The 13,606-nt window shown below is 55.3% G+C and overlaps 1 protein-coding gene across 2 annotated transcripts; it reads right to left on the bottom strand.

Annotated features, from left to right (window-relative positions):
- Positions 1–620: 620 nt before the first annotated feature.
- On the bottom strand, positions 621–12,160 carry FANCG (FA complementation group G). 2 transcript variants are annotated; one of them, XM_080362616.1, is made up of 14 exons: positions 10,264–12,160; positions 9,895–9,985; positions 9,092–9,223; positions 8,267–8,460; positions 7,406–7,559; positions 6,166–6,296; positions 5,661–5,807; positions 4,739–4,899; positions 4,431–4,497; positions 3,262–3,599; positions 3,077–3,132; positions 2,086–2,223; positions 1,090–1,222; positions 621–745 (listed from the first exon to the last, which is right to left on the bottom strand). In XM_080362616.1, the coding sequence occupies exons 1-14, from the start codon at positions 10,366–10,368 to the stop codon at positions 628–630; spliced, it is 1,965 nt and encodes a 654-aa protein (XP_080218742.1). In that variant the 5' UTR covers positions 10,369–12,160; the 3' UTR covers positions 621–627. The 2 variants fall into 2 exon arrangements, with proteins under 2 accessions (XP_080218742.1, XP_080218741.1); XM_080362615.1 differs by lacking the exon at positions 10,264–12,160 and having other exon boundaries at positions 7,391–7,559; positions 9,092–10,042.
- Between the last annotated feature and the right edge of the window lie 1,446 nt (positions 12,161–13,606).

Here is a 13,606-nt window from a genome sequence, read left to right as displayed (position 1 = left end):
CTCTCTTGTAGGAATACAGGCTTGCCAAAGGCTCAGCTTACAAGGTCACGGGACCTTCCTCACCCAAAATCAAACACTGGGCAGGGGCAGATGGCCCTTCGCCCCACTCACTGTCACCCAGGGACACACAGGCACAAGTCTGGCCCCTGCCGCCACCCCTGGCTATTGGGGCAGTGTGGTGGAAATGGAACATCGGAGCTGTGTGTCCTAGCCAAAACCACTTACCTAGTCCCCAAACCACAGTGTGTAGAACACTGCACACAAAGCAGAGGTGGGACAGGCAGGACCTAACAAACCCAGGGAGCACAGAGCTGTCTCCACCACATGCAGTGGCACAGACGATGCTGACGTCAAAGGCATGAGGATATCTCCACCCTTGGTCTCCCACACACTCAGGACGGGTTCAGAGCAGCTTCAGGCAGCGTCAAGGCCGTGACTGCAAAGGTTTGCTCTGGGAAAAGGCACTTAAACTAGAGCTGAGGCTTTTATTAGAAAAGATGTATTCTATTTCAGTCCTTTGCGAATCCAACTTTATCCAAGAGTAATTCTCAGCCTCGGAGGAGTTCTTAAAGGCCTCATGCCAGCACAGGGAGACTTCAGCAGGTGGGCATGGGGAGACTGACCAGGTTAGCACAAGGGGTCCTGGTTTGTGGTCCCAAGGTAATCCTGTATACTTCTGGCAAGAGACTCACTGTGTGGGAACGTCGCCTGCTTCAGACACGAAACCAGGTACAGAGGGAAGCGCCTGAAATAGAGGGGAACGTTGTGGCAGCAAGGGCTGCAGCTTCCCTCGACATGGTGTGACCAGAAGTTTGCTCCCCGTGCTGCATAGACCCCCCTGGCTCTGCCCCAGCCTCTGCCTTCCTGTTGGGCCTCATGGCAGCTCATACGTGCCACAGGGGAGCCCTTGCAGAGCCACAGCCCGTGGTCTCTCAGAGCAGACATGGGGGGGAAGCTCCTCAGACACATTTATGCTGTGGATGCAGGGTAACGGGAGCTGAACCAAACCATCTGCACAGTTTGAAACACAAGCTGCGCTGCTGGAGCACTTGTGTGGCTGGGTAAGATCCCACCCATCCCTCTACGCACCTTCCCTGCCCTTCCTGCTGCCCGTTCTTGCCAGCGGGGCTCTGGGAGAGCTTCTGCCAGTGAGCAGCCGCCTCCTGCTTTCGGTTCAGTTTCCACAAGGCCTGCACCAGGTAGGAGGCAGCATCTGGGTCACCTGCAAGACGTAAAGGGGAATTCAACCCTCAGCAGGGGAGGAGCAGGTCCCCAGCGCTGCTGTGGGTCGTAGGGTGTTGCAAAAGCAGCTCAGGAGCCAGGTGAGGGCAGTGAGCATGAGCAGAGGTGGTGTAATGGGGAGGAGACAGTGTCATAGGCTCTAATTAACCCTGTGGCTGGCAGCCAAGCCAGATGGCATCAGCCCGATGGCACAGCCAGCCACACCTCTGTTTGGACACAGAGTTTTCCTTGCAGGCAGGTCTGCACCCCCAAAGGGAGGGAGCCTCGGTCAAGACTGACCAGAGGGTTTGGCAGATCCTGGTGAAGCTCACACCCCACAGCGTGTCAGCACAGCTGGAGCACCAAGCAGGGGAGGTCACCCCTGGAAGCAGCACTAGCCATGCCTTGGCTGTGCTCAGGACATGGACGGCTCCCCGCTTTGCTCCCATCTTCCCTGACAGGCCTCTATATGGCTAGGCATGGGCATGCTGCTTTCTAGGCTGAGGCAAGAGTCCAGCTGCTCCTCTGGGACAGCAGACCTGCTCTGGGAGAAAGCTGGCTGTACCAAGCTGAGGTTTGGACACTAAGAAATTTCCAAGCGGTCTCAGGACACAGGTTATGTGTAGGATTCCAATACACTCCTCTGACCACAGTTTTGGTCCTCTCCTCCAAGGCAGTAAGCTGACCCAGACCCCAGAGAAGCATCTCAATGTTTGCAATAACATTGCCAGTAGCCCTACTGTGGTCCTTGGTATCCAAGTAAGTGTGGTCTAGAGCATAATGCCTTTCTGTTGAAGACAGCAAAACAGCCCAGGAAAAATTTGTGGAAATCCCTTCTGTTCCTCAGCAAAATGAGCCTCTTACCTGGGGAGATCTGCAAACCATGCTGGAAATCCAACAAGGCCTCCTTGTGCTTCCCCAGCTCCAGGAACTGTGCACCCCTCCCAATGAGAGCAAGCAACCTGATCTTCTGGAGCACCTCCACTTCTGGCAGGAGAGTCTCTGGCATAGAAAGACACACAAGCCTGGAGACAGCATCCTGCAGATGTTCCCTCCCTCATCCCAGCAGGCTGAGGCAGGTCAGTAGTCAGGACTGGCCTAACATTGACTTGTGTTGCTCATCTTCCAGGTCCCCAAAGCCTCAGGGGCAGAGCTCAGCCTCCCCACCAGGCTGGGAGAGGTTGGGAGGCAGGAGAGTGCAAGACAGAAGAACGCCAAGAGCTCATGGTGGTGGTGAACAGTGACCCTGGCAGCAGCCTGGCCTTTGGCTGCTCACCTGCACAACCGGTACAGATCTCTTCATAGAATCATTTCAGTTGGAACAGACCCTCAAGGTCATGGAGTCCAACATAACCTAACTCTAGCACAAAAACTGTCCCTAAGAACCTCGTCTGCGCATCTTTTAAACACCTCCAGGGGTGGTGACTCCACCACTTTCCTGGGCAGCCTGTTACAGTGCTTCACAGCCCTTTCCGTGAATAATTTTTTCCTAATATCCAATCTGAACCTTCCCTGGTGCAATTTCAGGCCATTTCCTCTTGTCCTATCACTTGCTACTTGAGAAAAGTGACCAACACCCTCCTTTTCCTGAATTCTGGATGGGAAAAGCTTCCCAGTTCACATTTAACTGTCACTTAGTGGGAAAGGAGGCAGAGCTGAGGCCAAACCCTGCTCCAACTCAACCAGCCATTCCTTCCAAAGGCAGGTGTGATGTAGAGCTCAGCACTCTGGGACAAGCATCTCCTGCCAGAGGTGATGCTGGGCCTGGAGCCTTGCTCCTTTGCCCACTGCTGCCAAGCACGCAGATCCCATTTCAGCCCAGCCCCACAAAGGACCCAGCTGCTCAGTGTCCTACCTGTCGGTCCAATGCCAGACCCACAGAGCTGGACTCGCAAGAGATCACCAAGGCACCTGTGGGAGGGAGGGCAGAGGAGCTTTGGTACCACTCCAGGCTGGGAAATGAGCCGCACCCTACCCTGCTCCCCCGCCAGGCATTGCTGCCAGCTGGGGAGGCCCCTTCTCCTTGCAAGGCTCTGTCACCTGCTGAACTGTGTTATAGCCTCCTTGCTCTCACCCAGCGTGGCCCATGAGCAGCCCTGGTGCAGGTATCCAGCTGCTCTCCAGGTGAGGCAGCACAGACTCTCCTTCTTCTGGGACAGAAGTCCACCCGTCAGCCCTGCCCCTGGTGATGGGCACTCAGGCTGCTCCAGCCTCTCCTCCACTCGTAACATCCGTGGGATCAGGTTAGTCGTCCGGTTGATGACCTCCTCGCACACAGTTATGGCATCATGGTGCCTCCCAGCCTGCTCCAAAGCAGATGCCGCTTCCAGAAACACCTCGGGGATCCTGGGCAGAGCTGAGCCACCATCTAGGGGCACCTGGGGAGTGAAAGCGATGCCCAGGCTCAGACACAGAACTGCAGCACACTCTCCAAGCAGAATGACCCTGTGCTTACTGGGACCGTGGAGCTGCTGCCCAGCAAAGCTCAGACCCACTCCCACAGACACTGGAGCCTGCTGGAGGAGGCAGAAGCTGCGAAGCACTTGACAGCTCAGCAGACAAGGTGGTAAATCCCTGCTCAGCATGGAGAAGGCTGAGAGGGGATCTTCTCAATGCTGATAAATATCTGAAGGGTGGGTGTCAAGAAGATGGGACCAGACTCTTTTCACTGGTGCCCAATGACAGTATGAGGGGCAACGGGCACAGACTGAGGCACAGGAGTTTCCATCTGAATAAGAGGAGAAAGTTTGTTACTTGGAGGGTGCCAGAGCACCGGAACAGGCTGCCCAGAGAGGTTGTGGAGTCTCCTTCTCTGGAGACATTCAAAACCCACCTGGACACCTTCCTGTGTGATCTGCTCTGGTGAACCTGCTTTAGCAGGTGGGTTGGTCCCTTCCAACCCCATTCTGTGATTCTGTGAAATCCCTACTCTTGAAGGGAAGGACATCCAAAACCCCAATGACAGAGGATCCCTACAAGTAAGGGGAAGCTGTTTCTCTGAACAGCAGTGGCCAAGTGGTCTCTGGTTTGAATCCAAAGGCAGACATGCCACAATTCAGAGGTGCCAGCCCCCAGCTCGTCTCCTTCACATCTCAAACTAGACACTAAGACATGGAGTCCAGTGGGTGACACCTGGGCCCAGGCTTTGGGATGGGGATCCAAATCTCATCTACCAAGTCACCAAGGGAGCTCTTCACCAAAACACCTACCTGCTGCTGCAGCCCCTGCTGAAGCAGAGCCATAAAATCCAGGTAATGTTCCACTGCGTCAGCCACCCTGCAACAGGGACAGGACATGTGGTCAAAGGAGCAGAGGGACCCCAAGAAGTGACAGCAGCTGGGTAGAATCTGGATCACCAGCCCGCAGGTTCTCCCTGCACCACAATCGCTCTCATCATGATACCCATGCTTTGAGTAGACCTACAACAGCAGTGCCGAACTGGACACCTTCCAGGAACACAGACAAAACCACAGCCCAAACAAGCAGCATGTTCCAAGTAGACCAGAGGTGCTGTTACCTCCCTTCTTGGAGACACCGCTGTGCCAGCAGGTACTTCACTTCAGAGGGGTGGCGATGGCAAAGAAGGGAAGCTAGTAGCGGTGTGTGAACAAGGCGCTCTGTTTGGATTAGGAAATGTGGACTACAGGAAGCAGGTGCTGCAGGGTTTTCACCCAGAGCCTGTGAAAGAGGAACAGAAAACATGGTCAACACAAAGCTGGTCAAGTCCAGAGCAGCTGCAATCACTTGCCACTTTTGGCATTTGGAAATGCACAGCTGCTTCTAGGAAAAGCAACCAGGATCACAGAGGGACAAGCAGACTTCTCATCGCCACATGGCATCCGATCTGCAAGATCACCCAGATCACCTCAGGTTTTCAGTTCAGATTATTCTGAGCTGCCTGGAACGACCTCCCATTGCAGTCACAGACCTAAGTTAGGCCAGACCTTAGGCCATTCGTAATGAGAGATCCCTCTCCACACCTATGTTTGTATCTTATGGATTTCAAACAGCTGATGAGCTAAGTCAGTGTCTACTGCTGTGATCTGCTCCTCCCAAGCAGACCAAGGTTGCTATGGCTAATGCACACCCCTCACAGACACAATCTGCCTTTTAAAGGCCTTTAGACTGTTAGATACTTTAGTAAGAGACTGATACGCTCCAACACAGGAGTGTAACCTCTTCTACCAAGCCAGCAAGAACGTGAACTGGGACCCAAAGGTCTTGCCACATCAAAATGCCAGGTGCTGAGAAGGAATTTCAGACTTTGCTGGGTTCCTTCCCACCTACTGCTGAAAGCAGCACCATGGCTGGATCACTATAGTCTATTTTGGGGACCCCTCCAGGGTCAAACAGCCCCCCAGAAGGCAGGGGCCTGCTTGAAGCTCTGTGTAGGCTCTCCTGGGCAAAAATCAACTCAGAACTACAGGAAGCTGACAAACCTCATAGAGCAGAGTCAGGGCCTGCAGCTCCGCCTCGGTGTCCCCCAGCTCGTGGAACACTGCTGCGGTGTGGGACAGAGCAGGAAAGCACTGGAAGTCTACCTGGAAGGCCCATTTCAGGTGCTGAAGAGCTGTCTGAGGCTTGCCCTGGTTAGATGGGAAGAGGTGCACGTTACAAGGACGTCTTGCTGACATCTTTACTGTTTGGTGGGGTCAGAATGCCTGCTCTGCTTCCCCAGCAATCCCCACTAAGCAAGGGTAGTGGTTTAGCCAAAGGCCACCTTCCTTAGACTGCCTTTTGAGCTTCTCTCTCTGCAGCAACCCTTTGCGTTCAAAATCCCTGCCCAGATTTTGAAGCTCTCCAGCTGGGGCCACAGGAGCAACTTTTGCTCAGGACCTCACCTTCCTGCAGCAGCCTAGAACCACACAGAGGCAGCACGAACATCAGTTTGAGCCTCCCCACCCCGCTCTTGACTGTATTTCCCCGTGGAGGCCCAGCCGTTACCATTCGCTGAGCGCAGCAGCCGAGACAGGTGTAGATCTGGGCCAGTACCCTCCTGGAGCAGAATCCTCGTGTGGCCTCTTGTAGGAGGGAGAGGGCGGTGGGGAAGTTTCCAGCCTCCAGCTCCTGCAGCCCTAGGACAGACCCAACACCTCAGCTCTGTGGTCCCCTTTCCCACCCCACCTGGTCCCCAAAAAAAGCCTACATGCCCTTTTCTTCCCAGTGCCACAGGAACCCATCTGATCCCCTCCGCACCCAGCAATGCACAGCAGGATGGTGCCAAGCTGCCCACATTGGTTTGGTGGTGTTGCAAGAGAACAAGCCACTCGGTGGAAACATCTAGCAGAAATCATCACGTATTCAAAGCCCAGATACCACAATGCCTGCCTTGGTGTTGAACAGGGGCTGACGCAGCGGCTGGGCAGATCCACCAGCACATTCATGCGCAGTGACAGCGGTGCAGATGGGGAATCTCAGTCTTTTTACAGCACATCTGGGCCATTTCCCAGCAGGATGCTTTGGTATATTAATTCATGAATATTTGCCACGAATGGTACTTGCTTTTCTTCCGATCCTCATTTCAAGCTTCCCTCTGAGGGACGCCTACATCACATTCACATCTGCCACCTCCCTGCTGGAAGTGCTGTCACCACCGCAGAGGCTTTTGAGAGGCCTGTGGGCAGGAGCTCCTGCCCTCCCTCTGGGAGGAAGGCCCTGCACTGGCTGCCCCAGAGCTGCTGGGGTTGTCAAAATAGCGAGCATGGGAAAACCATGAGCCGGACAGAACACAGCAGCAAGATGAGATTAATCACCTGCCCTGACACCAGGTTACAAAGCCACACAACAGCTTCACGTGGCTCCCACAGCACCGTAATCTGAGGGGAACAATGTACTTATAACAAGATGGGCCAGAAGACAGACAGGAGAAAGGAAAATCTGCATAATCTCCCTGCCAGCTTTCCACTTTATACAACATCACTGTGGGGCTCAGACAGGCAGAGGGACCCCCGGACTGTGCGGAGAAAGCCTTAACTGTGGAAAAAGCCGAGAAGTTCTTTGGATACAAATCATAAAGTTGAGACCCAGAGGCTCAGCCCCAGCCCTCTTGCAAAGGAACAGCCCAGAAAACCCCAGAAGTCAGTTTGCTTGGGAAGAAAAACCAGGATAAGGGCAGGGAGACGGTGTCCTGGGACAGGAGAGCAGTGTGAGGCTGCGCTGGCATGAGTACCTGCTCCACACAAACCTTGCAGAAAGGCTGCTGAGGTGCAGAGGACCTCTTTCAATTCCTTGGCAGTCTGCACAAGGGACAGGGAGGACGCATCTGCAGGCACTTTCCATGCCTTGAGTAGGGAGAGGAGTTCATTCTCCCCCTCGCTGCAGTGAGCTCTGCCCAGGTCCTGTGAATACACAGAGGAGAGAGAGCAGGGAACGCTGAAGGGAAGCAGGAAACACTGATCCCAGGGCACACAGAAACAGAGGTCACACCAAACCCTTCAACAGTGCTCACAGTGCTGTGGAGCAATGTCCTACTACCTCCCCGTTTCAAGTGCAACCAACTCACTGCAGTGATTCCTGCCTGGCCTATGGCAGCATCTCCCACCTCAGAGCGAGGGGCACTTTGAGAGGTTCCTGGCAAGGTAGATCCAAGTGCTGTTGGAGGGTATTCAAAAAGGTGGGACCCCTCAGCAGACTTCACACAGCCCTCACAATCAGCAGGAAAGTTTCCTCCGCACCCCACTGCTCACAGTTCCTCCATACGGAGGCTGCAAGTCCACCTGCAGCCCCCTTCCAGCTGTTCCAATCTCCTCTCCAGCACCTGGAGGTCCAGGGCCCCAACAGGCAGAAGATATTCTGGGACCCATTAACTCACTTGCAGCCATTAGGCTGTGCTGGGACCCCAGGGAGAGGAGTACTCACCCTGACTGAGCAGCACTGATGGTTCAGCTCTCCAAATGCCACACCAACATTTTGCAGAGTAGCATTTATGACAAGCACAGTATTTATGCCAGCTTTGCCTCTTTTGGCAAAATCGCGCATGTTTGTATCTGCGCGGATGCTCTGGTGCAGGTAACCTGCTGTGGAGCACTGGCCCATGCCCGGTTACCTCGGTGTTGCTCAGGAGCCGGAAGAGGCCGGCGGTGCTCCCCAGGCGGCCGGCTGCCAGCCACCACGCTGCTTGCAGGGCACCCAGTTGGTGCAAAGGCGCCTGCAGCTCCCCTGCAGTCGCCTCCTGCAGCACCTTCTGCCACAGCTCCTCAGTGCTAAGATCCTGCCCGCAGGTCCCCAAAGCCTCCAGAACTGAAAAAACAAACAAACAAACAAGCCCAGCCATAAGACAACAGGTTGGTGTCCTGTAACAGACATCCTTCCAAGAGGGAGAGAAAGCCTCAAGCAAGCACGGGCTCCTTCCAGGGAAGGAATGGGGTTAGAGGGCTTGCCCAGACTCAGTAGCATGGAAACCAAGTTGGAGTTAATGGTGGCACACGCAGGAGACAACACAGGGTTCAGAGCTACGACTCCAGCTCTGCTGAGTTCTCCCGAGGCCACTGGCCAACACTGTAGATGCCCCCCTCTCTGACCTGCAGCCTATTTCAGTGAGTTTTCTTTGAAGCCAGCACACCGTAATTAAAGAAAACACTAGTTTCCTACTGTCACTAAAGCTTTGCTAGAGATTTGGCACCTTACGCCTTGAAAACTCTCATTGCTCTTAAGACCTTTTGGCCCATCTCTGCAGGGAGCAGCAAGCAGACAGCCAGTCAGCTGCACATCATCTCTGGCCATGAGCTAGCCCACCATCTACCCCTCTCGGCAGAGCCGGGATTCCCTGCTCGCAGCCACAGCACCTCAGGCCACCCACCACACATGTCCAAAGCACAGAGAACAATCTCTTTGCTTCAAGGAACCCCCCTACAGAGAAGGATCTGCTTACCCCTGAGGAGCCCTTGGCGTATTTCTTCTGCTTCTCCTTCAATGGCAGAGTCGGATGCTCCCATAGTGAAAACCAGGTAGTTATAGAGGACGGTAAGCTCCAGGGGGAGAGCGGGGAGAGCAGCTGGCAGCCCTGTGATCACAGTCGACCCAACAAGAAATTGAGCTGGCTAGGAAAAACCCAACAACTATGCACACTAAGGTGTCACCACTCAGCTTTGTAACAATGGAAATGTCCTAGAAAGTATTTTTCTGTTGTGGTGAGATTTAACAGCTTGGGAACTGCACTGCTAGAGAGACAGCAGGTGTCACTTGCCCAAGTGCCAACACAGCTTTAGTCATCCATTCCTCCAGGACTAAGGCCTTTCAGATCCCCCAAAGGAGCATCAATAGGCCACCCTCTTCCAATACACACCCACCCTTTTGTACAGGTTTTCCATGCTGTCTCTTTTTCCCTCTCATCGTGCTTCCCGTATACCACACCTGTGGCAGGGAGCCCCTTCCCCAGCTTCAGAAAAGCTCATTTTCTCCAGAAACCCCAAAGCTCTGCCCACAACCTGCAGCAAAAACACTAGGCAGAGATCCGTGCTGGGCCTTAATCCTTCTGCAGGCCCAGTTCAGCTTAGGGACAATTCACCCTGCTCCCTTCACAAGTTTGTTTCTAGCCCTGGGATATCGGAGCTGCAGCCCATTCAATGCCAGTGCCCAGGAGCCGGTACTCCCGCCCTGACGTGCTTCGTGCCCAGGCCGACAGCAGGAGGGAGAAGGCGAGACACAGGGCGGGGCGGCCCCGCCGCCACTCACCGCGCATCCTCAGGAGCAGCTCCCCGAAGCCATGTCGCTGCTCTCGCACCTCCAACGACAGCGCTCTGCCGGGCCCCGAGCACTGCGCTGCCTGCAAGGGACACTCTCACCCGCCGGCCTGGTGGAGGGGCCGGCCCGGGCCTCGCCATCCCATCCTATCCATCCCATCCTATCCATTCCATCGTATCGTATCGTATCCCCTCCCATTTTCCCCATCCCACCCCACCCCACCCCGCGGGAAGGCCGCGGCCTAGCCCCGGGCGGCGGCGTTCCTATGGCAACCGGCCCCGGAGGCAGAGCGGCCGCGGAAACGGCAGCCCCGGGATTCGGGGAACAGGGCGGGGGGGATGCAGAGGGGACCCGTCGCACCCGCCAGCGGCCGGCCAGGGCCTGGCTCTCGTTGGCCCAGGCCCGCAGGCAGCCCGGCTCCGGCTCCGGCTCCGGCTCCGGGGCCGCCCCGCGCTGCCGCTTCATGGCTGCGGCCGCTGCCCGCCCGCGCGCGCCGCTCTCCTCCCGCCTTCACGCTGATTGGCCAGCGCCCGCCGCGGAGCCGCTGAGATTGGCGGGCGGGACAGGGCGGAAGCGGCGGTCGCCAAGGTAACAAATAGTCAAGCGTGGGGAGAAGGGGCAGAGCCACTCAGCACCCCGCCAGAACGACGGTGGCCGAGGAAGCCGAAACCTCGGCAACACGCGGAAGCGCCAGACAGCCCCTGGGGCGACCCGGGAGTCCCGCCTGTCCGCACCGGCCGCACGAAGGAGGAGACGCGCATCACTCGGCCTGGGTCTCACGGGTTTATTCAGGCATCCGCTTCACAGCCGCCCAGAGACCCACAACCACCCTGGGACTGCAAATCTCGCCCACCACCAATTAATTAATTAATGAGTCATTTAATAACGAAGCCAACCCTCCCTGGCTGCCTCCCCTGTGCCAGGCACAGAGCAGCGAGGCTGGGCAGCGGCAGCCCAAGCGGAGGCACCAACCCCAGGGACCGCGGTAGTTCAGAGGCAACACTGTCAGGTGAACGAGTGCTGCCAACTTGCCTGTTTTGGGGTTTTTTTGAAGGAAAAAAGGCTCTACTGCCTAGCAGAGACTCAAGCATCACTTCCACTTTCCCAGCGCAGCTGCTGAGTGGGAACAAAAGCAGTAACGGCCAGATATGTAGATACCCAGGAAAGCATAGCACCACGCTGCATGCAGAGGTCGCAAATTGCTTTCTAGAACTGGGTTCATCCCCTTGTTTTTTTTTTATCCCAAATGGGGTACTGAGGCACAGAGAGGTTAATAACAAAACCACAGCAAAACAACAAGCCCACTCCAAGTCACGTGACGAGTGGAGTCAGAGGTTGGGGAAAGGGCAGCGCTCCCCAGCTGGGCTCCCGCACGCCAGCACCGCTGCTTCCCCAGGGAAGGGGAGACACTGAGAACACGACCGTGCCTCAAGTGCTGAGGGAAGAACAGGGAGGGATGGGATAGAGAAACGGGCGTGAGAACAGTGATACGTGGAGCCCCAGGCTCCCCACGGCAGTGCCAGCCCCATGGACCAGCGCAGGGAGACGCTCCAAACAGAATTTCGCAGCAGCTTTGAGGAGCGTGGGATGAAACTGCACTGCAGAGCACGCTGAGGATGACACATCCCCTGTCACCCTCAGCTATGGGACACAGGGACCAGAAACAAACCAGTTGGAATAACTGCTCCAGGAGAGACCCTCCAGGCTCCAGTGACAACCTCAGCAGGGACATAGGGCAGGGCCCGCTCCCCAGCAGGCCGGGATTCCCAAAGAGCCCTGGTTTGGACCAGCAGGCGCCTTCCTCTGGATGCTCCTTGAGGTTTCAAATCAGCAAACACAGCCACGTCTGCTCTAGGAGCAGCGGCATGTCCTGCTTCCAATGTCACCAACTCTGTTATCCCCAGCACACTCAGGAGAACATCAGCCAAAAAACAACAACAAAAAAAATCAGCTTGAGGGCAGCTGGGGAGGGTTGGCAAAGACTAAAAAAGACAATGAAAGAAAGCAAGAGCATCTCCAGCCCTTGGAAAACTCGTCTTCTTGAATGTTAATTCTTTGGTGTAGTAGCCAGTCTGCCCTGGCCAAGCAGCTAGCACTCCTTGGCATCTCCGCAGTGACAAGAACGCATTTGCAGCTTTGTTACTGCAGTTTTGTTTATCTCCAGTGACTTGTGCGTGTTTCCGTGGCGCTGCAGCCTCCTGGGGTCGTGAGCCTACAGCCCCCGCAGGAGGGCAGAGCGGCGAGATGGAAGGATGAGGAGAGGATGCCCACACGCTGTCCGAGTCTCTAACCATGAACAAGGGGTACAGGAAGGCTCAGCAGCGTGAAGGTGGCCACTGAAAGAGGAACTAGTCTCAGAGATGGGAGAGAAGGAAGCCCAGGGGCCTGGGTGGCAGCTGCAGGGATGTCATGGGCCAGTACTACAGTATGAGCAAACATAAGGATTTCTGCAAGCACAAATAAAGACAGGCAGCAAGCTCCTGACCAGGTCACAAGGTTACAACAGGGCCTATGTGGGCTCCAACCTCACAGTTTAGCAACATGTGTTATTTAGACTAACCTCACATTAAAATTCAGTGGGTCGCTGCTACCTCCATCCCCTTCCTCCTCTCCACGCCGATGCACCCCTCACACATCAGTACGGCTCCCTCAGCACCAAGAACTATCTGGCCACCAAGGAGTCACAGTATACATCAAATAACCTATTTTAAATGGTGGGACTGCTTAAGCCCATCTAATTGTGGGTTGATGCATTCCTGCCCCCTCCAGCTTCCCCCACTGCGCACTGCTACCTCTTGCCTGGCATTAGGAACTGGTGTGTGCACCCAGGCAGCAAGGCAGCCTGGAGAGTCACACCAGCTACAAATCAGTTCCTGGCTGTGCCAGGTGAAATTGAGCAGAGAGGTCCACAGTGCAGGTGAGATGCGAGGCTGAGGTGGCAGAGCACAGCCAGCATGTCTGAAGGAGGACAGGCAATGGAAACCCAAAAATCAGAGCAGTTTAAGCCTCCCTGGAACTGCAGCTTACCATGCGAGCGAGCATTTTGCAGGGGTAAAATATAAAACTAAACCTGTCCTCAAGCACTATTTTCCACAGCAACTGAGCAGTCGGGCATAATGGCAAGAACTGAAATGATGGGAGAGGTGACGAGACACTTTCCCCAGGACTCTCCAAGGCAGAGAAGACAAGAGCCTGCAGTTATGCTAGCCACCTCCAGTGAAGAACTCAAACAGGGGCAGTCATGGTGCATGAGTTAAAAAACAAATGGGACCAGAGCAAAAATCACTGCAGGAATCTCAGGCAAGCAGTCCTCAGCTCCTTCTGAAGTGGAAAGAGACAGAAGGTTTCATAGCACCAAGTAATGCCACACAGTGGTTCAGGGCAGTACGGAATCCCCGCTCCCATCGGAACTGCATGGGGAATTTAGCCGGGATGTGGCCAGGCACCGTGGTCACTGTCCTCTGCCCATAAAGAAAGAAATACGATGTTTCCTGACTGCAAGCAGTCAAGGGCAAGTTTGGGGTAATTCACTTGCGCCACGAAGGCCCACGCAGAACACCGAGGTCGAGAGGGAGATAAGCACCAAATATGAGATCACAGGCGCCAACAGCTGCAGTGCCTGGGGACCCTTCAAGGTGACGTAACCCCTAGCACACACACAGACACCAGTGAGTGAAGCCACCACCCAGAACTATTGCGTGCT

This window comes from Nesoenas mayeri (genome assembly GCF_963082525.1).
Source record: "Nesoenas mayeri genome assembly, chromosome: Z".
Taxonomy (NCBI): Eukaryota; Metazoa; Chordata; class Aves; order Columbiformes; family Columbidae; genus Nesoenas; species Nesoenas mayeri.
Note: the sequence above shows the minus strand (reverse complement) of the source record. Positions and strands in the feature narration are given on the sequence as shown.